The 21,360-nt window shown below is 54.9% G+C and overlaps 2 protein-coding genes across 3 annotated transcripts; both read left to right on the top strand.

Annotated features, from left to right (window-relative positions):
- The first annotated feature begins 518 nt into the window (after positions 1-518).
- ZFP91 (ZFP91 zinc finger protein, atypical E3 ubiquitin ligase) lies at positions 519-17,338 on the top strand. 2 transcript variants are annotated; one of them, XM_084288092.1, is made up of 11 exons: positions 519-941; positions 1,407-1,432; positions 8,146-8,361; positions 8,574-8,610; positions 9,077-9,169; positions 9,645-9,767; positions 12,020-12,070; positions 12,588-12,666; positions 12,831-12,945; positions 13,439-13,538; positions 13,875-17,338. In XM_084288092.1, exons 1-11 carry the CDS (start codon positions 622-624, stop codon positions 14,383-14,385), a joined length of 1,671 nt encoding a protein of 556 aa, XP_084144218.1. In that variant the 5' UTR covers positions 519-621; the 3' UTR covers positions 14,386-17,338. The 2 variants fall into 2 exon arrangements, with proteins under 2 accessions (XP_084144218.1, XP_084144219.1); XM_084288093.1 differs by having other exon boundaries at positions 520-941; positions 9,080-9,169.
- Positions 15,239-20,096, top strand: CNTF (ciliary neurotrophic factor). The gene is made up of 3 exons (XM_084288094.1): positions 15,239-15,350; positions 18,232-18,526; positions 18,743-20,096. Exons 2-3 carry the CDS (start codon positions 18,410-18,412, stop codon positions 19,214-19,216), a joined length of 591 nt encoding a protein of 196 aa, XP_084144220.1. The 5' UTR covers positions 15,239-15,350; positions 18,232-18,409; the 3' UTR covers positions 19,217-20,096.
- The last annotated feature ends 1,264 nt before the right edge of the window (positions 20,097-21,360 follow it).

The raw sequence follows: 21,360 nt of genomic DNA, 5'->3' as shown, positions 1-21,360 counted from the left end.
CCGCCCGCCGGGGCGTTTTTTTTTTCTTAAAGGCGAAGCGGCCGCACAAAGCCGGCCCCGCCGCCGGGGCCGCGCCGGGCCGGGCCCTACCGGCAACCGCCGCGGCGAGCGGCCGGGAGGCGGCCGGGGGGGCGGCGAGCGCTATCGGCCCCCCCCCGAGCGGCCTCGCCCGCCGGCCCCGGGCCGCAGGGGGCAGCCGGAGGGGCGCGGGCGGCGGCGGTAGGAGGCGCCGCGGGGAGCGGGGCGGGCCCGGGCCGGGCCGGGGGCGGCGGGGCCGGTGCCGGGAGGGGGGGGGCTGCGAGGGGAGGGGGGGAGCGTGAGGGGAGCGAGCGCGAGCGCGGCGGGCTCGACTGCGCCTGCGCGGCTCGCGGCGCGCCGATTGGGCGCTTGTCCCGCCGCGGGGGCGGGCGCTGCGGGAGCGCGGCCGCTGATTGGCTGGGAGGCGGGGGGAGGCGGGGAGGGGAGGAGGGGGAGGCGGGGCTCGGGCTTCGCACCGCCTTGCGATTGGCGGCGCGGGGGCGGGGAGGAGGGCGGCGATTGGGCGAGGCCGCCGAGGGGGCGTGGCGGCGGGGCGGGAAGCAGCGCGGGGCGGCCGCCGCAGCCACTCCGCTCCCCGGCCCGATGCCGGCGGGCGGCGAGGAGGGGACCCCCGGGCACGGCCCGCCAGCCGCCCCCCCCGGCCGCCGCCGCCCCGCGCCTGCCGCCGAGCCCGGCGAGGACTCCGGGGGCAGCCGCGTGCTGCGGGGCGGCCGCGAGCGGGGCCGAGCCTCCGCCGCCGCCGCTTCCTCGGCTTCGGGGGCGGCCGCCGCCTCCCGCCGCCGCAAGGCCGAGTACCCCCGGCGGCGCCGCAGCAGCCCCGGCGCCCGAGGAGCAGCCGCCGCCGCCGAGCAGCCCGCGGCCGAGCCGCCGCCTGCGGCCAGGAAGGGCGCCCCTCGCCTCGGGTGAGTATCGGCACCGGGACCTGCCCCCGGGGGCACCGCCCCCTGCCCGTGCCCCCAGGCGGGGTGTGCCGGGGTCGTTCGTCCACGGGGGGGCGGCTGCAGCCCTGTCCTGAAGGGTTTTGGGGCTGGCAGCCGGCCCTGTGTGCGTACATCCCTATAGCTATCGATACTGGGGCTGCTCGGTGCGCCCCTAACAGCGGGGCTCCTGGGGTGTGGGTATAAGCAGCGTGGGCAGGGCTGGGGCTGGTTGCTGTGCTCTTACCCCGCAGCTTAACTTCCCCCGGGTGAGGCAATCCCTGCTGGTATAAGCCTCTGCTCACTTCAGCTTCCTCCTGATAAACTAACCCATACTGGTATAAGGGCTTGGAATCACCCTCTTGAGAACATCTCCATCTAACACAGTTTCTTACTTCTGCTGCCCCACGATAAGAACTCCCTCTTACAATTACCTTTTATGTTTTTCAGGTGCACGGATAAAGCAGCTGGTAAAGGTAAGGGCTCAACGCTTGTTCGTACACTTGTATTCCCTCCAGAAAGTCAGGGCTTTCCCATGAAGGTAGCCAAACATCTGCTGAATCGCCCTTCCAGGGAAAGCTCTGTTGCTTGGTGACGTGCGGGTGCTTTCCAAGGTCTCTCCCAAGATTGTGGAACTGCAGCAAGCTGCCAAGGAGGCTTGCATGTGCCCAACTTGCAAAAACTTTATTCCAAATAACCACTAGGGTGTTACTTCGCTATCAGAAGCTGAGACCATACGGTGCGGCGGTTTGACAGCTCTCGAGCAGCTGGTAAAATCCGTGCTGGCATCTGTTCTGCTGCTGTCAGGAGTACAGGTGTGTGTGCTCAAGGGACAGCTGGAAGGTGGATGGAAATGAGAGCACTCAAATATTTACGCTTGTCCTTTTCTCACCTCGCAGTACCAAGTGGGTGGTGAATCTTATGCCTTGTTATTCCCTTGGGGATGAAATAAAAGTCTGGGGGGAGACATGGGAGTGGCTTAATAAGCCTTATTGAGAAGGCCTTAATGACGGGGAGCAGTGGCCAGGAGCAGGAGCTTTGTTTCTCCACTGTGAGCTCTGTCCGTCTGCATAACAGCTTTCTGTAGAAAAATATTAGAGGGCCTTGCTCCTTACCCAGTGACTTCTGAAACAGTTGTTCCCCCAAATTAATAAATAAATAGGTTTTATGCAGTGTTGGTTTAGATCTGGTATGGGGAATCATAACAGGATGAAATAGCAAGGGAGATCGTAGTAAATGTGTAAATGAATTCACCTGTGTAAATGAATTCACCTGGCCTGCTGGAGCCGCTCGGTTGTTGTTTGCTGGCTGTTGTGCCTAGACTTTACAGGTTGCTTTTATTCATGTAGTTCTTGAACTCTTTGACTTTGTTCCTATGAGTCTATAACTTTATTCAGCTCAGGTATTGAAATCTGTCACAACTGTAGTCAGTGAGGTGTACTTTTGCGGACCAAAACAGAATTAACCAATGTGTGTTGAGCTTAGACCCCACAAACACGTACATGTTTGCTGTTCACTCCATCCGTCCTTCTACACCGTAAAAACTTCATCCTTCTGGGCCAAACTTTGCTGGAATATGTTTTTTTTTTTTTTTAAAAAAAAAAAAAAAAACACAAAACATGGCATTGCCACTTAATATGTGTAAAAGAAGTGATATCAGGAAATATTTTGATGGTGATTGCCAGTGTTTTGAATACCTGTAAGTAGAAACGTTTACCTTGCTGGATTGCCCCATTTTTACCACAGTTTCTCAGCGTGTCCTTGGAAGTGGCAGGCGTCTGGCTGCTGGTTCCCGAGTTTGGTGTCTTTGGAGAGTGCCTTCTTAAACTTGGGCCTCTGAGAGATTCGCTTGGCCTTGAATGTGAGATTAAGGAAAACATTTATTAAGTTTCTTGAGTCTTTATTATTATGAAACTTGCAGCCGGCATAGATGCCATGAACCTTTGTGTGCAAACTGGTGTCGCAGTGAAGTGCTGGGTGGGTCTGGTGGAGACTGGGAATGTTGTGTTTGTATCTACTGGCTTGCCTTCTGACATGGGATTAATTCTCCTTCCGTGGCAGTTTGTAGTACAGGATAACAGCACAATGCAAAGTTTTACATCCAGGTTGGAACATTATATTTGCTCGAGCTCAGCAGTTGCTGTTGGTGCCTCTGTGCTGGGTGAGCAGTTGGTGCGAGTGCAGCGCACCGTGACATCCTGAGCATCTGCTGGAGAAGTGGGGAGCCTGGCGCACCAAGGTTTGTCCAATAACATCTGTAAGATCTTATACATCATATTTTGAAGTGAAATCACCACTGCAGCTCTCAGAAAAGGAAGCCCAGAGGCGATGGCTGTGATGCCAGCTGATTTGTGCCGTCGGTCGTAACCAAACTGCCATAACAGCAGAGCAAGTCGCCAAGGTTTGTGTTCCTCACATAGAGCCACAGGATCCGAAGGTTTGCTGCTCGTTGGCTGCAGAGCAGAGCACAAAGGTCTGTCAGTGCAGGCCCCATGGGAAGCTTACTGCAAGGGTAAAGTCGAAGGTGTGTTGTGTCAGAGCTGGCATGAGGCTGTGCCCTGCTGCTGTGCACCACGGCAGCTGCAGAGTCAGCGTAGCGGTGGTGTTTCCTGCCCGGCCTGCTTAGTCATGCAAGTGCAATATTTCCTTCGTGTGCTCCTGTAGAATATTGGTGACATAAGTACAGTGTTTAATCTCTGCCTGAAAATGGATCCATACAGCTGTATAAATCCCATCCGACTTTCTACGACGCTGCGTGCTCTCGTGGAAATAATTCTCATTTCTGTTAGGCCCGAGTAATTACTGGAATATAGATTTAATGAATGTATTCAGTGTCCTTCACTCAGTGAATTGAAAATCAGGTGCTTACTGTACAGAGAGCGGGCATTAGCAGGAGCTGGGGGGTGGAACGCTGTTTGTAGGTGTTCCCAGCTTTGGAGAGCTCTCTTGGTGATTTGTTCCTCGCTATTTCTCTTCCTGCTCTCTTGGTATGAGGCTACTGTAATGTGCTTTGTGGGTGGCTGGTATTTTAGCTGTGCTCCCATCACGCTGGCTTTCGGGCTGTGCTGAAGGGGAAGCCAGAGAGAATTACTTCAAGGACTGGGAAATGGTGTGGGGAACACGAGGCTGCTCTCTAGCAGCCTGCTTCTAACAGAGAAAAGACACAAGTCCACAAATTCAGAAGAGATAGAAAACTTTAGGGCTTGAACCGTACAAAGCTGAGCTGTAGGATGGATAACTCGTATTACACCTCGTTATTTGTGTTCTCAGAGCTTCACGCTGCTTTGGTAATGACTGCTTTTCCTGAGGCATTTGTCAGTGTTTTGAAAGAGATGACACGACTTATAATCAAGCCTTCTAAAAACATGCTGCATTTAAACAGCTCGGGCTGCCCGAGCCTACTCCTCCTCCTGTGAGGATTTTCCTGTGCCCTGTACGTTCAACTTCACAGATATTTTAGGGGAAAAAAAAGCTATTCAGATGGAGGCTTGCAGCAGGATTCATTTCCTGACGGGTTTGTTGGTTGAGCCATCACCACATGGGGCATTAAACATGTTTTACATGTTTAGTATGTGCAATTAAAGCCGTGCTCAGACAGGTGTACACGTTGTGATACAGTTGCTTTTATACCAGTCACTCTGAAACTTAATAATTCATAGTTCATTCTTTTCCCTTAACATAGTTGTACGAAGAAAGGTTCATGTTTTATTGCTGCAGGCTCACAGGGGGCGGGTAAATAAAAGCTTGAACATCTGAACAAGTGTGGCTGGAAACAGCTGATGCAGAGTACCAACAGCTCCGATTTCTGGGAGTAATCGAGTGGATTTTCAGGTGCCAGCGGGGCAGAGCTGGAAGGCAGCAACGCGTGGTACCTCTCCTACAAAGGCTGGCTCTTGCAGGCTGTGGGATGTGTGATCACTGCTCCGGTCCTTGTTCCAGGCACGCTCTTAATGCTTGCTGCATCCAGTGGTAGTAAAAACAAAGGCAGTAAGCACCTGCCTGTGGGAAGATTGGCCTATAAAGTGATGCTTTTATATTTATTTATATGAATGGTGTGGGACCCTGGGATGCCCAGCACGCTGAGTGAGGATGGGATGCTACCGGGTAAGCTCTTGTAGAGAAGTAGAACAGTGCCCAGAGCCTGTTCTTTTGGTAACCCGAGCTACTACAACAGAGCTACAGCTCTGCACCGAATTTCCTCCCAGGTTTCCTTCTTTTTTTTCCCTGTTCTGACTCTCAAGTGAATGTACCTCCATCACTCTGATGTATTTTCTGCCCTGGATGCTGTTAGCTGGAAGGCAAGTGGGAAGGATCAGCAGGATGGTGAAACTACCCCAGAATTCAAGAAACTACCCCAGGATGGCAGCTGCTTTTATCATGAAGATACTTAGTTAAGGGAGAGTTCAAGGTAGGAGAGACTCCAAGGTTTGACCAAAGGAACCGGTAGGATTTCAAGGAGTGGATTTTTCCCCGTATCTCTTGACTGGCTTCCCGTAAGATGCTGGCACCCACCCAGCCTGCAGCTGGCTCCTGCAGAGACAGCTGGAGGAGGCAGATCTCTGCACGGGAGGGACTGCAAGGCAGTGTGAGTGCAGGGGCAGCTGCAGCCTTTCTAATTTGAAGTTTTCTTTGTTTCCGACTCAAGACACTAGAGCAGCATCTTCCTTTCTGAAAGGACAGAGCCTGATTAGCTGTAGTGACAACACTCACTCTGCTTATCTTATCTTGCTTCTCTCTGTAATTAGCCGAACCCTGTGAGCTGAGGAGCACGTGGGCTTTGGTGCAGACACGTTTGTGGGAGGAGAGGGGCAGCACAGTACTCACCCACACGGCCTAGGCTTGGCCAGGTCAAGTGTGGCACCCAAGCCAGGACTGAAAATAGCTGTAAGGTTAATTACTGCAAGGTGAAGTTAATTGGGAGGCATGGGCATCTCTTATGGATAACAGACGAGGACAACCACGATCCTTAACCTAGATGCAGATGTGAGTGCTGCTGCGTCCTGCCTAACCTCAGAGGTGTGTGGAGGAATCCTAATTGTAATTTTACCATTTCAGTTGTAGATTGATCCTAATTTTAATTGTAATATCTCTGGTGAGCCTTGTGATCACCTCTAAAGCCAGATAGGGTGGGTTAGACAGCGAAGCAGTGCGGGGAGTTCTGCTCTTCTCTAAGACAGCTGCCATCACTGCTATTCCTCTGTTTCTGGATGTGCAGGCTGGGTCCCTCAGAAAGCTGTTTCTGTGAATTTAAAAGGAAATTTGGATATGGGAAAGAGACTGGAAACTCAATTAAAAAAAAAAGAGGGACTTCCTGTTTTTCTATTTTAGATTTTAGGCAAGCCCAAACACTTGTAGACAGTGCTGAAGTAGATGTAAAAGTAAAAAAGAGAGTTCATGAGGAAAGGCTTTAATATTAAACTCCCTGACCTCAGAGAAATGAGGCCAAGCTGCCAGGTGAGCGGTGCCTCAGGTGTGCTTCATAGGAATCCATTCTAAGGGAGGTCTGCTTCAACTCCCTAAGTGTGATCTATAAAATAGTAGTTCTTACCAAGAAATCACCACATGAATGATCTTCCAAGGGAATAACCATCTTCTTGAGAGCAGCAGCGTGTGCGAACGCTGGTAGAATGGTAGTGCTTGATGGGAAAACTCCTGGAGAATGGTTTCAAAGTGGCTTTGAGTTTGATTTACTGTTCAAAACTAAGGATGATCACGATTAGGATTTGAAACCAACGTGAACTGTCTGTTTTATGAGATCCATGCACCTTTTTTGGCTTCCTGGTTGCAGTTCATGCTTTGAGGGACTTGGCTGTGCACGTGTAAGGCATCAGACTTGATTGCTGTTTCACAATGAACTTGTGGAGCTTTGTGTCCTATATTCCTTCTGATTTTTCAGAGGTTGGTGATTCCAGCTCAGTTAATGACTTCTGGAATGAGGGACCCAAACCAAACAGCATGCTAGAAGTTCAATTGAAAAGGTTTGATGTGAAATTAGAGCAGCATTTGCCTGGGAGGGTCCCTCTGGAGATCTCTGGTCCTGGGTTCAACCCAGAGTGCCCATCTTATTGCTCAGGGGCTTTTTCCATCCAGGTCGTGAAGCCCTCCAAGGATGGGGGTCACACAGCCGTGCTTCTGAGCCCCTCTTCCAGTCCGTGACTGTCCTCTTGGGGCAAACTGCTTTTCCTGTGCCCTGACAAACCCACCTGTCTCAGCTCATGGCCACAGCCCCTCATCTCCCTGCTGTGTGCTTCGGGGAGCCTGGTTTTGGGGCTTTACTCCTCACCAGGGCTGCTCCCCAGCCTGTCCTTAGAGGACTGTGCCCTGTGCTTGCAAGCAGGTGCTTGGGAAGTTCCTGAGCACAGGGGTACTGCTGGCTGCTGCTTGGGCAGCACAATCCCACAAACCAGAAAACTTTGTGCAAAGGGATTTGAGTAAAAAGGAGGGAGTCAGAGGTGAGGCTAGAACATGGGCCCTGTGCCCCACTGCGGGTGCTTTGTGTGCTGATGCAGAGACAAACCTGGAGTGCCGAGCCTAGCCAGCTGCTTGGGATGGGTTTCTTTAGCACGTGGTTGGTGAAATATCAAAAAGCATTTGAGTTCATCGAGGCCTGGTGTTCCAGCAACCACCAGAAAGTGAAATCAGGTGAACCGTACTTGGAAGCCTTAATTTTTAAAGGGATGAACTTGCTCACCTATAATTTTCGGCAGCTCTGTTATCTTGCCAAAGCGTATCTGGAGGTCAGCCAAAAAGAAACCACCTGCAGAAGCCATAAATGAGTGCAGAGACCTCGGGCTAGCGGTGCCTGTGATGCTTCTTGCTCTAGCACGAGAGCAGAAACATCCAGTTTGGATTCCTTTGGATCAGTACCAGGCGTACGGTTTGGATTAAATACGTGCTTGGGGGATTCTCCAAACACAACTTTTAATACAGACCAATTCTGAACCTAGTCTGTCATTAAGCAGTTGCTGAGGTTTACAAATGGTTGTGTTGCTCAGGGGAGATCAGAGCCAGCAAATAATCGTCCTACACACCTTTATCAGAGGCAAACATGAGCTATTTTTAATATTTGTGTCTTTACTCGGAGGCAGTGGGGAACTGTGCTGTCCCACACCGTGCAAGGGGCATGAAATAACCATCATGTTCACCTTTATTCTTATTAGTACTAACAGATTCGCAACGTGTGTTTCAGATCCCAAAGAAGAGAAGGAAGAGGAGGAGGTTTCCAGCCTCCTCAGCCATGGCTCCGCTGCCGGCGCAGCCCGGCCCAGCAGAAGCTGGCGCAGCAGCAGGTCGGCCGCCGCGGCCCGCCAGCGCGACACCGAGAACTCGCGTGCCTCCAGGTCCAAGACAGGCTCCCTGCAGCTCGTCTGCAAGTCAGAACCAAACGTGGACCAGCTCGAGTACGGTACGTGGGCAGCCCTGGCTCGGAGGGCGGGTGCTGCCTGGAGACAGGCAGATCCTGGGGACCTCTGAAGGGAGCTGCATGTGGCCGGTGCAGGTGTGGTGCCTCCTGCCACCAGTGCTCCTGGTGCTGAGTGGTGGTGGAGGTATCTTGAGACGGATGAGCTCGCTGCAGAGATTGCAGGTTGAAACGTACTGGTGGCTTTTTCCTTTCAGAGGTCACAGAAGAGCATCAGTCTCCAGCTGGAATCAGGTAGGAAGCTCTTACCTTGCGGTGTTTCTTCATATTTTATGTCAAGATGGGGGAAAAACACAATCTCAAGCTTTTCAAGGGCTTGTGACATGGTCTGTGGAAAGAATAGTAATTGTGCTCATGCAGTCCTGAACTTCTGTATTTTTGTTTTGGGTCACTGATGGACTGCAGGTGTCAGGAGGTGTGGAGAAATGTATTTGGTAGGGGTGGGCATCTCACCTCGTACCTTTATTCCTTCTGCTGTAACTGGTTGGGCTCACAAGAAGGGGCTGCTCTGCCTAGTCTGTCTGCTTTGGCTGTCATTGTGCTCCTTAGGCAGTGCAAGCTGTTAGCTTTCCCCAGTCACGTGGGATGAAAAAATGCAGTGTAAAAGTGTCATTCCTATCCCGTAGGGTGGTGCATGAATATTTTTTCAGTAGTGCTGAAAGTGCTGCTGCTAAGCTCCTCTGTTCTCCTTCTCTCCCAGCAGCGATGACGAGGAAGAGATCCTTGTCAGCGAGGAAGAAGTTCCCTTCAAAGACGATCCAAGAGATGAAACCTACAAGCCCCATCTAGAAAAGTATATTAGATTACCTACTTGCTGTTTGTAGGGCAAGAGCAATTGTGACATGGTAGTTGAAGCTTAATGTGACCCAGAGAACCTGTATGACTTGCTGAGGTGAAATGGCTCCCACTGAACTGTTTCCCTACTGCCTACAGCTACTGGGACCATTTTTCTCTCCTAGTTTAAAGCTATTAGAGCCCTGCTGGCTGTCAGGTTCTCCAGTGATCCTACTTCCCAATTAGAAAAAGGGATTTGATTAAAATATGAACTACTACCCAGTTTTTGCTTAAATCTCTGTAAAATGCAGACGCTACTTTTTAGTAGTATGGAAGGAGAGAAGCCCTTGGTGTTAGCATGTCAAAGAACCAGGCACTGCCAGCCAGAGGTGCTCAAAAGAGGCTAAGAGGGGAGAGAGGCACGAGGGTGTCTTTGAATACATGCAGGTGGCCACTTAACATGGGATTAATACGCTGTGGTTGTGTCTTTGTAGGGAAACTCCAAAGCAAAGGAGAAAAGCTGGCAAGGCAAAAGAGGAAAAAGAGAAGCAGAAAGAGATTAAAGTAGAGGTAAAAGAAGAGAGTGAGTTTCATGAAGATGAAGAGCCACCGAGGAAGTGAGTAACATTCTGTAACTGTATGTACCGGTGTGTATTATGTACTTGGCACTCCTGGTAGTGTACAAGGGTAGTTTGATTGTTGCTTTCCCCCTTCTGGGTCTGAAAGAATAGGGCAGAGCCTCTTGTTCTTACAGAAGTGCAGCTTCCTAGTGTCTTGTCTGTGTTTTGCAAGGAAAAATGGTTCATGTTTTCATCTAGTTTAGGGAAAGTTGTTCCATAGTGTGGTTTAGTCAGCCTACCTGGATACAAGCACATCCTGTGAAATATTCAGAGTTCTTAAAAAAATAAGCTTCAGTTGTGATGTCTGAAGTGTTAGGCTTATTAGACTGTTAGAAAGCAGTCTGGGAATGCCAGTTCTCTTCTGCTGTGTGCCTGGAGACAGATGGGAGAGCACTCTGTACACATCAAGTGTCATTTTAGCATGTTTGGGACTAATGCAACAAAGCCCAGGAAAAACAGCTGGGTTCTGCCCCATTCTGGAGAAATAAAGAGAACAAACTTACATTGCCTAGTTGGTCACTGGTACTTGGCGTGGAGCCTCGAAATACTTGAGTGTCCTCTCACTTGAACTCAATTCTGCAGCTTGCCTTCTGGCAAATGAGAGAGGTGGGACTTGTGTCAGGGTCCAAATCATTGAGGTAGGCTGGAAAAAAAACCTTTTGCACTTGATCTCATCCATGAGAAATGGGAGCAAATGTGGCTCCCTCTGCTGGCCTGCGGTGCGGGGCTTTGCACACCTCTGTTGGAACTTCTGGTGCTGTTTCTAAGCAGCTTTCTGTAGCAGGACTGATTTATTGTGGAGGGAAGCGCAGATGTTTGTGTTTTGGAGAAGGTTTTCTCCTCCTAAAGGTGGCCTTCGGAGACTTGTGGTTGTGTTGCTGGATTGGTGCTGCTTTTGCCCATAAGAACCCGTGCAGCTTCTGAAGGCTTGGCCTGAATGCTGAGTGCCTGCGCAGCTTGTTTACTGGCATGGCCTCGCCATCGATAAAGATGTCTCAGTACAGTCCAGAAAAGACTGACTGCATCAGCCTGCTGTTAAGTGTCTTGGTGCAGCAGTATGATCGAGCAGGCGCAGTGTTTGGGGTAGAGCTATTGCTTGGGGCTTGGATTTCACATGTAAGCACAGGTCTGCTCAGAGCACAGATCCTGTTTTGTCTTGACGGGTGTGTAAGCTGTTACAGTTAATTCAGACAACTGAAAAATAGCTGCTGGACCATCAATCCTGATCTTCCTAGCCTCCCAGACTGATGTGTTTCACGTGGTGTGAAATGTTGCCCAACAGAGCAGAGGAAATAAAAGGCACCATCAATTCTGGACTGCGTGGGCCAAATTATATGTTGATAAAAAATTCATTAGGATATGGGAGGGCTTGTGAGAGCAAACCACACAAAGCATTTACTTCGTGAGAATATTGCCTTCCTCTGAATCTGCATCAAACTCGGTCTTTATTGATTTATCTAGAGCTTGCATTAATGAGGCAATAGCTTGCTAACTGTCTGCAGCAGCGACCTATAAGCAGAATCTTATGTACTCACGTGCAGCCTGGAAAGGTCTGAATTTAATCAAGGGCTGCAAGTTGTTCAGACAGTCGCAGGTTTAAAGGAAAAATGTGAAGCATGTGAAGCCTGGCAGAGCGTTTTTAAAATAGCAGTTCCTCACTTTATTGTGGCAGGAGACTTGGTAATTTGTGACCACAGCCTGCCGGGCTGTGGCTGCCTGGTACCTGTTCACTGGCGTTTGATGGGCTGGGGATGGTGGGGCTGAGGCAATGCAGGAAAATGTTCTCACTGCTAGGTTTGGCACTAGTCTTGCAACCACAGCTCACTCGGCTGTGTCGGGAGTGGCAGAGTGGTGTGAGATCTGCCACAAGCCACCAAATACCGTGCAGGAAAAAGTGTGACCCAGGTATCAAACATGTGAGGATTGTTCTTTCACTGGGACTGGTCTTCTGTGTGATGCAGGAGCTGTGCAAATTGCAGGGACAATTCAATGAAGGCCTGGTTACTTGCTTTCCTTAGGGCACCTGCCCGTCTACCCCAGGAGTAATAACTCCTTTGAAACTCCTTTGAAGCTCATCAGCCACTTTGATCCAGAGCAGGTGCCTGTTTAATCCCAAGTTGCTGGGTGCAGTGTTATTTTTCAGCCTAAAATTGCAGAAGAGTTCTGTAGTGTTGTAGCACACTGCTGAAAACCTCTGCCCAGTACCAATGTGAAGAAACCTCTTTGAATTAACTCTGTATCTGCTGCAGGAGGGGAAGGAGAAGAAAGGATGACAAGAGCCCGAGGTTGCCCAAGAGAAGGTAAGTGACACCCCTCTACTCAGTTGTGTTCTGAAGACTTGTTCCTCAGTGTCCTACACAGATGTTCATTGTCTTAGAGGCATCTCTCTCTCACAATACAGAAATCTGCATTAAAGGGAGAAAAAAATATTAGCATGTACTGACTTCCCTGCTTTTTTTTTTCCATTTTTTCCCTGTGGGTATTAAGTTTGGTTTCTTCCCAGATGTTTTTTTTAACCTTACCTGAGTTGACCCCTGCCCTGGCAGTGTACAGGGGTAAGGTTTAGGGGAGCCTTGCATCTGGGTTTTTTTCAGTTCTGGTGAAAGCCCTCAGATGTTTCTAGGAACAGAGCAGACTCTTGGCCAGAATCTCTATCAGCACAGCCCGAACAGGAATACTGGAGCAGTGATCCCTTGCTCTCACGTTACCAACCTGCTCTCACATTACCGAGCTGCACTCACGTTCATTTATCTCACGCTGCCTTCCCTTGGGATTTCTCAGCTGACCTCTCTGCTCGTTTCCTTACCGACCTCTTAGGAAGAAGCCCCCGATCCAGTACGTCCGCTGTGAGATGGAAGGCTGTGGCACCGTCCTGGCTCACCCGCGGTACCTGCAGGTGGGCTGCGATGTTCTGCTGCTTCCTGATGTGTGTGAGGGCAGGGGAGGGCCATCTGCACCAGGGCCTGCCACTGTGGAGGGGGGCCATCAGGGATCAGAGGGCTTCAGCCATCATCTAAGCTGCGTAAAGAGAGCTTACAGCCTTTCACTCCTGTTTTTCAGCATCACATCAAGTACCAGCACTTGCTGAAGAAAAAATACGTCTGTCCCCATCCCTCCTGCGGTCGGCTCTTCCGCCTCCAGAAGCAGCTCCTGCGGCACGCCAAGCACCACACAGGTACAGGGAGCTGGGAGACAGATCCAAACTCCTCCTGGAACAGAGGGAGGGTGGAGGGGAAACCTCCAGTGCTTACGGAGAGAGTGAGGCTAAGGCAGGTGGTAGAGACTTGCAGCAGTGGGAGAATATTACTCACTTCCAGATTACAATCTTCTAAGGAAATGAAAGGAAATGGGCCATAGAGTTCTCGATTCACCCTCTGGCAAGTATCATTCAGGGGTTCTGGAGAGGGATAAAACGAGGCAAGCTTTATCCTAATTTGCCACCCTTCAGCACTGGTCAGAATGGCTAATTAGCTCGTAGAGTCCTAATCATGCCTTAACTCTCCATCAGTTTCTGTGGTGTCCTGTGGGACACCTCCTCCCCTGCTGTCTGCTGGCCTTCCAGCACTTCTCGTTCTGCTGCTTCCTGGGCAGCTTTGCCTACAGCAGGAGGGCAGGGAGAGCCAGCAGGGCTGCAGGGGAGTAACGCTGCGACCGGTGTTGCTTTTCAGATCAAAGGGATTACATCTGCGAGTACTGCGCCCGGGCGTTTAAGAGTTCTCATAACTTGGCGGTGCACCGAATGATCCATACGGGCGAGAAGCCCTTGCAGTGAGTACCTCTGCCTCTCTCACCCTCCCGAGTGACCCGTGGATATATCTGCTCTGAGAGCAGCTCTGAAGGCAGGGCTGGGACCTGGAGTCCCGGCTCCCTTTGAGCACGCAGCTGTGGGAGTGTTCGGATTGCTGCTTGTTGTCTCACCTGTTCCTTCAGGCAGTGCCTCAGATCTGAGGAGCGTGAGTAAGCCCCTGTAAATATCTCTGGAAGAGCTGGCGCCGTGGTGGCATCCCCTTAATGAGCCCCTGCTGCTTTCCTGGGCTGCCTGTGTCTGCACAAACGTGTGCTGATGGCCCCTTTGTCGTGACCTCCCCTTCTCCCCTTCCCCAGGTGTGAGATCTGCGGGTTCACCTGCCGGCAGAAGGCCTCCCTGAACTGGCACATGAAGAAGCACGACGCCGACTCCTTCTACCAGTTCTCCTGCAACATCTGCGGCAAGAAATTCGAGAAGAAGGACAGCGTCGTGGCCCACAAAGCCAAGAGCCACCCCGAAGTGCTCATTGCCGAAGCACTGGCCGCCAACGCGGGCGCCCTGATCACCAGCACTGACATCCTGGGCACCAGCCCCGAGGCCATCGCGCCGCCCACCGACGGCCAGGGCCTCCCCCTTCTTCCCGACCCCCTGGGGAGCGCGGCCCCGGCGGATTGCCTGCTGCTGAACCCCGACGGGATGCCCAAGACGTATTGCGGCGGGGCGGAGCGCGTGAGCCTGGTGGCTGACGGCAAGCTCTTCGTGGGCGGCGGCAGCAGCGCGACCCCAGAAGGGCTGGTCATGAACACAGAGATCCTGGGAGCCACCACGGAGGTGCTCATCGAAGATTCAGACTCCACTGGACCCTAGTGGGCGGGGAGCACGTGGGTGCTGGGACAGCTCGGACTCTGTATTTAAAAAGGAAAAATGATGGAGACGCGTGTTGAAAGAGAGAAAAGCTAAGCAAAAAACCTAAAATACTAGTAAATAACCGAAGGGTCTGCTCTCCTCCGGCGTGGATCACGGCACGGCCTCTTTCTCCCAACCACTTCTGTCTTGTCACTGCTCCTTTGTAGGAAAGGGGCACGCGCTGCCGTTACCAGAGCAAGTTGGACCGAGCGACGGATTTCTCTGAGGGAGGGGGAATGGCCGAAACCCTTCGCTCTGCCCCAAAGCGATGCCTTTCTTGACGTGGCCCCGCTAGGAAGCGTTTCGGTGCGCTCTGGACGAGTTTCTTAGGACTCCCTTCCGCCCCGTGGTCCCGACTTCTATGCATCACTGCACTCTGGTCCTTGCAGTCTCCTTCTTCTTCCTGGGGCTGGGAGGTTGGCTTGGCACTTTAGGCCCCCTCGGCAGGGCGAGCTGTGGAGGAGCGAGCGCGCGTCCCCGGCCTCGCCGTGCTGCTCTGCTCCGTCTCTGGCAGGAAGTTGAGGGAACGCCCTGGCTCGTAGATCATGTTTGCTCGGAGAGGCCCCGGGGGCTACGGGAGCCCTGCGTGGGAGAGAGGCAAGGAGGAGCATCCCAGTTTGACGACAGTAATTTGCACTTTGAACATGTTTCGTTTTTGTGTTGTGGTAACGAGATTCCTTATTTATTGATAAAAAAGGGTCGGTATTTTTTGAGTTCTGTTCTCGGTGGGTGGGGGTGGAAGGGGTTCGGGCTGTTCCCCAGGGAGCGCGCCGTGCCATCCTGACCTCCGCTGGGAGGAGAGCTGAGGGGAGGCAGTGCTCCGGAGTCAGATCTGTCTCGTAGCTTTTCCAGAGTAGAGGGAGAGCCTGGAGAAGAGCCTGCTTGCAGTGGGAGTCTTTGCAGCAGCGTTTTAGCAGGAGGATGAGGTGAGTGCTGGAACAGCTGGCTCTTGTCTCCTTCCCTCCCAGCTCCTCGCGTTAAGTGCTCTTTCTGCGTCCCCTGACTCTCGCAGGGAAGGACATCGTTAGCCAGGAACTTGTTCTCGTGACTTAGGGTCGTTGTGAGCCGCTTGCTGGTGGGGGATGCCGTGCTCCTCATCCACCTCTGCCTCTCCTTTCCGGGTCTAGGCGAAAGATCCAGAAGCAGAGACCGGGTCCGGTCGTCTCAGGAGAATTTATCCCAGGCGATAGGCTGAGGGAGGAGGAGGAAGGGGCCGTCAGCTCGCTCCCTGCCTCTGTTTTAAGGGAGCATTGTGTAGCTGTGTGCTCAAAGCTCCTTGCTTCTGCACAAAATGCCGCTGCTTTCCCCAGAGCCTGGTAGTTTGAGTGTCGCCTGCTGGCGTAGCTGGGACAGCCCCGAACCCTCGGAGAGGCTCGCGTGGGATGTGACACGTCTGGTAGTGAGACTCGGATCTTTCTCGCTCTGTTCTCTGAAACTGTGTGTGGAGACTCAGTGGCCTTGAATTCTTAGTGTTTTTTTTCTTTGGAAGAGGTGAAAAATAACCCGGGCTTTTCGTTTGTTTACTTGTTTTCTTTCTTTCTGTTTGGTTGGGTTTATGTGCTTGGAACAGAGCCCCAGTGTCTTGTCCAAGCGCACGGTCGGCAGCATCGGTCTGTAACACGGCAGCCAGGCAAAATCGGGTATCTGGGGTCTGGAGAACAGCAATAAAATGTGGAATTCAATTGGAAACTCTTACAGGAAACTGACTCTAAACACCCACTCTATCCCCTGCCCTGCCTGGAAATCCAGCTGTGGCCCGAGCCTGAGAGCTTTTATGGGGTCGTTTGTCCTGATTTCCCCTTTCCCTTCCCCACTGACACTGACGTCTGTGTCGGAGCAAGCCAGAACGCTTCTGGTGGTGGGGCAGCTTGTGCTCGGGCAGTTTGCAACCCTGGCAGCTCGTGATCTGGGTGTGAGCATCCCCCGTGGCTCCTGTGCTTCTCCTGGGGGTAGGCAGGAGGGCTGCAGCACCCCTGGGCAGGCAGCTCCACGAACACCCCGCATGGCAAACGTGCAGGGGGTGGTGAACCACACGAACCCGTTTCCTTAGTTGGGGTGATACAACCCCTTGTTTAGATCAATTTATTGTGATTTCCAGGGAGAAGTTTTTGGGTGGCAAGCTGGTTTTCCCCTTCCCCATGCCCCTTCCTAACTGACGGGGCACAAAGAGAGGATCAGACCCGACCCTGCTGGTTTCACCCACCAGCAGCGAGGGTCTCCTGCCTGGGGCAGTAGGGTCAAACACCTCTCCTGCCTCCGACCCCGCTGCCTGTAGGGGATGTGCCAGCGTAGTCGGGGCTGCCTGCTTTGCCCCCGGGTTGCTGCAGCCCCTCTGCTGCTTTCCATGCCCTGCCACCGCCCCCCGGAGGAGCGGATCCGGCAGAGCCTTGCACAGAACACTAAACTAAAGGGAGAGCTTGGGGTTTTGTTCTCCGAGACCGACACTAAAATGCTTCTGGGCCACCAGCTTGCTCCCCAGCGGTGCTGCACCCCTCAGCACCGGGCTGGGAGGCGAGGGAGCCTGCCTCGGCCTGCGCCTGCCCCTGCTGCCCTGAGCAGAGCAGTGCAGTCGTGGCAGCGGCTGCGGGATCCAGCAGCTTGCTCGCCTCCCACCTCATTCCTGGCCTCGAGACCTCCGCTCCCTGCCTCGCCTTCCCCTGCGCCCCCTCATAGCTTCCCTTTTTTTCTTTTTCTGGTCTCGGCGGGTTGCCTGCCTGTCCTCTAACCACAGCCTGCTCGCCCTGCTGCAGGAGAGACTGGTGTAACTCCTTCCCTCTGCCCCTCTGTGCCCTACAACTGACACAGCCCTCCTGCTGCCCCCCCCCTCGGCGTCTCTCCTTCACTCGCATGCAGTTTGCTTCAATAAATTATTGTAGTAGTTTGCAATAAACTTCTTTTTGTATTTTCCCCTGTATTTATTTATTATTACTATTTTTTTTTTCTTCTCCTCCCTGGGAGGGAAGCCAGGGCCTTTCTCCTGCAGGCGTTCGGAGGGGTGGGCTGTGGGCAGGGGGCTTGGCAGCGCTTTCTGCAGTAGCCACCAGGTGGCACCGGTGCTGCTGGGCTAACCCGGGGGGGCTGGGGCTTGCCCCCCATCCCTGCTAGCCCCCGACTCCCCCTTGGTAGCCCTGAGCCTCTCCCCGGTAGCCCCAAGGCAGGGCAGGGCTCGTAGTGGTGCGGTTGTAAAGGGAAGCTGCTTTCCAACTCCCATCTTTCTCTTCATCTGGGTAACACGTAACCAAAATAAACATCTTGAGGAAAAAGCAAATAAACCTAAAAAGGGCTGGTTTTTGTGTGGTGCTTGTGTTTTGGAGGGGGGGGGTGGAATCAAGGGCCTCCTCCTCATGGGCTCTGCTTCAGGGCAGGCCCCTGCAGGAAAGGGTGGCTGGGAAGAGGGCAGCAGGCAGGGCCCTGAAGCCCCAAAGGGTTTGGGGTGAAGCCCTGAGGGCTTCGGGGTGCAGCCCCCAGGGGTTTGGGGTGAATAGCACAAATCCCACAGCTGGTGCTGGATGTCCCCGTGTCCCCTGTGCCCTGCTCAGGCCCCAGGCTGCTGTCCCCGCTCAGCTGTTGAGCAACGTCCCGGCTTTGCTCGCCTCTTCCCGGCAGCGGTTTCCCGTGCTCTGGTCCTAGTAGGGGGAACGGGGCCGGGGCTGGGGGCTGGTTTCCCTGCGGGGAGGCAGGAGAGGGTCCGAGCCGGGGCTGGGAGAGCCTCCTGCTGCTGCCGGGCGAGGCCGTTCCGGGCAATAGGCTTAGCGAGTGGCGAAGCGTGGGGGAATGAGGGCAATAATCTGTGGCTGTTGATCCCAGAGGCGGGAATTCGCAGCGTCGTGCCAGGCCCCAGGCGCGGAAGAGGGGGAGAGCCGGGCCAGCGGACGCGTGAGCAGAGCCGCCGGCTGGAATGCACCAGCTCAGCACGGGATTGTCCTTCCCGGGCCAGGCGGGCGCCGCGCCGTGAGCCCGGAGCCCTGGGACGAGCGCCGGGGCCATGGCAGCAGCAGACACCCCCTCGGCCAGCACCCTCCGGCGCCGCGACCTGTGCAGCCGCGGCATCCGCCTGGCCAGGAAGATGCGTTCGGACGTGGCCGACCTCCTGGACATCTACGTGAGTTCATCTCCGCCCGCGCCCCGAGGCTGCTGCTGAGCTTTGGGACAAAATGCTGCCGACACCTCGGCCTTGGGGTCTCGTCAGTGCTCGGGTGACCTCCTGCCTTTCACCTTCTTCCCCCGTGCCCCAAACCATCTTGGGGGCTGCCGAGGGTCCCCGTTTCTCCCGGCACAGCTGATCCCTGGATGTGTTTGTTTTTTTTTCCCCGCACAGGTGGAGCGGCAGGGCTTGGACGCCTCGGTGAGCGTGGCGGCGGTGGAAGGGGTGCCGGCGGCGGCGGCGGAGCACTGGAGCGAGCAGACGGGGACGCAGCGGCTGCTGGACAACCTGGCGGCGTACCGCGCCTTCCGCGCGCTGCTGGCCCAGATGCTGGAGGAGCAGCGCGAGCAGCTGGGCGACGCCGACGCCGCGCTGGGCCGGGCGCTGGCGGCCGTCCTGCTGCAGGTCTCGGCCTTCGCCTACCACCTGGAGGAGCTGCTGGAGCTGGAGAGCCGCGGGCCCCCCGGCGATGATGGGGACGGGCCCCCCGCACCCCCTCGCCTCAGCCTCTTCGAGCAGAAGCTGCGGGGCCTGGGGGTGCTGCGGGAGCTGGCGCAGTGGGCTGTGAGGTCCGTGAGGGACCTGCGGCAGCTCGCCCGGCCCGGCCCCGGTCCCAGCTCAGCCCCTGGCACGGCCGAGGGCCAGTGACGGCCGCACAGGGTGCGGGGAGCCCGGGTCTGGTTAGGGTTTAGCAGGAGGGGCTGTCCAGCAGGACTCCTTTCCCACCCCTGCTGAGGGCTGCTCACAGTCACAGGGGGTTTGGGGTGGGGGCAGACGGGGGGGAGCACGCCACTAACCCCGCAGCCCCCGTGCTTTTGGTGCCGCTCCCCGGGGCTCCTTTTCCCAGCTGGGGGGGCAGAGGCACGGGGAGGGAAGCCCTGGAAGGACGAGGCTCGGGATGAGTCTGGGTCTGTGTGCTCGGGGTTTGCAGGACCCAGAGGCCGCGGTCTTTGGTGAGCAAGGTGCTGTGAGACTTGCTCTCTGCCTCTTTTCACGGCTTGATGCTGCTTCACGAGGCAGGGAGCTGTGGTGGGGCTCTCGGAGAGGCAAGGCGGGAGCCAAGGGCTGTGAAACTAGCACCTGGTGGAAGGAATTGTAGCCCTGTCTGCACGACCCAAGGCTTTGCCCCCTTCGGGTGGTTCCTTTTCCTTCCCCGCCGCCTGCTCCTGCCCTGTTGGTGTTCTCTGTGCGTTGAATTTCTGCTCTAACTGCTTGGGGGCTCGTTCGGGAGGGGGTGGCGGGGGGGTTTGAGCAGGATGGCATTTCTCAGCTGCTCCCACAATCCAGCAGAGAGGCTCTGCTAACCGAAGGGTGACTGGGAAGACCCTCTGCGAGGAGGCTGGTGCCCCCAGGCCACAATTAGGACTGGAGATGGCCTGGAGAAATGAACAGCCCCAACCTCCAACCTGCATCTCGTACCCTGCGAAGGGAGCAGCCCTGAGGCTTCTCAGCTGCCCTGGCCATTGTTTTTTATTTTTATTTTTTTCCTTGATGGCTGCTGAGTGAATAAAGTGCCTGGGAGATCTGCTGGGGAGCCGTGACTTCTTGGAGGAGGAGGAGGGATGGTGGGACCGAGCCTCACTGGGCTCTGTGTGGGCTGCTCTGCTCCTGCCTTCCTCCCTGCCCCCTGAGAGCAAAAATTGGGGGTCCCCGCTCCCCGGGGTGTGGGGGGAGAGTCTGGGAGCGTGGTGCGGGCATGCGGCTTGGAAATGCCCAGCCAGCCCTGCACAAAGCAGCTTTGTCCCTGCAGGCGGTGGAGGCGCTGGGCACGGTGCCCGCTGCAGCACCAGTGGCGTCTGCAGGGGCTGGGGGGGCACCGCAGGGGGGGCAAAGGGCAGGGCAAACGGGGCCACGGGGCTGGGGCCACCCCATAGGGCGAGGGTGCCCAGCGTGTGGGGCGTGAGGGTGCCTGCTTTTGGTGGGGACAGCCACGAGGCAGGGGCTGCACCTTGCTCAGCACTGCTTGCTGCCTGACAGCTGCTTTGCAGCTTGCAGCGGATTGTGTGCAGTGTTTCTACCTCCATGCACTCGCGAACAACAATTTCTGGCTTTTTTTTTTCCCCAAAATTAGTGCAAGTCCCTTCTCCAGCAGACGTTTCTCTCTCCCGTGCCTCGTTTGCTCTGTGCACTTGCCACCAGCTTCCCTTTCTCCTCGTGCCCCCTCGAGCCCAGCAGGGGCCAGGGGCTCTTGCCCTCCCCTCCTGCTGCCCCTCACCAGGATCCACAGCTCCGATCCCATACCTTCCTTCTGGGACACGGGATGGTGGGAGCAGCCCCTTTCATCCTGCAGATACCCAAACATGAGGCGACATTACTGTCCCTGGCACGGGGCCCTGCACCTCGACCATCCCACATCACGGTTTGCGTTAGGAAGCCCATGTGGTGCTGGCGATGCCTTGAGAGGGCCGCCACCATGACCAGAGGCAGTGTGAAGAACCGAGCTGTCACCGCGCGCCCCGCGGCCCGGCTGATGTTCGCTGCCAGCTGGGCGAGCGGCCCCGAGCCCGGGGCTCTCCCTGCCAGCAGGGCCCCGGCGCAGCTGTGCTGACACCCGAGCCCCCCCGGTCTCAATTTCAGCTTTTCAGCCGAAACACGGGCGAGGAGCATGAGGGAAAACACCCCAGGGAGAGCTGCCGGCTCCTGTGGCTAGCCTCCCGCGGTGGCGGTAGCCCCATGGCTAACAGATACCCACCGGGAGCGTGCTTTGGGACGAGAGAAGGGATTTGTGCAGGAAAACGTGCTGAGGGGCCGATGGGGGGATTTGCTCCCACTTTGGCATTTTCCTCCCGCTA

Source organism: Netta rufina, assembly GCF_964035555.1.
Source record: "Netta rufina genome assembly, chromosome: 5".
Lineage (NCBI taxonomy): Eukaryota > Metazoa > Chordata > Aves > Anseriformes > Anatidae > Netta > Netta rufina.
The sequence above is the reverse complement of the archived record's forward strand: the minus strand, read 5'-3'. Positions and strand labels throughout refer to the sequence as shown.

What these genes read in the sequence shown, in the direction of transcription:
- CNTF (XM_084288094.1), top strand. Translation starts at nt 18,410, where the DNA reads ATGGCAGCAGCAGACACCCCCTCGGCCAGCACCCTCCGGCGCCGCGAC. An exon ending in CCGACCTCCTGGACATCTAC is followed by an intron (nt 18,527 to 18,742) that starts GTGAGTTCATCT and finishes TTCCCCGCACAG; the next exon opens with GTGGAGCGGCAGGGCTTGGA.
- ZFP91 (XM_084288092.1), top strand. Translation starts at nt 622, where the DNA reads ATGCCGGCGGGCGGCGAGGAGGGGACCCCCGGGCACGGCCCGCCAGCC. An exon ending in CGTGGACCAGCTCGAGTACG is followed by an intron (nt 8,362 to 8,573) that starts GTACGTGGGCAG and finishes TTTTCCTTTCAG; the next exon opens with AGGTCACAGAAGAGCATCAG. An exon ending in GCACGCCAAGCACCACACAG is followed by an intron (nt 12,946 to 13,438) that starts GTACAGGGAGCT and finishes GTTGCTTTTCAG; the next exon opens with ATCAAAGGGATTACATCTGC.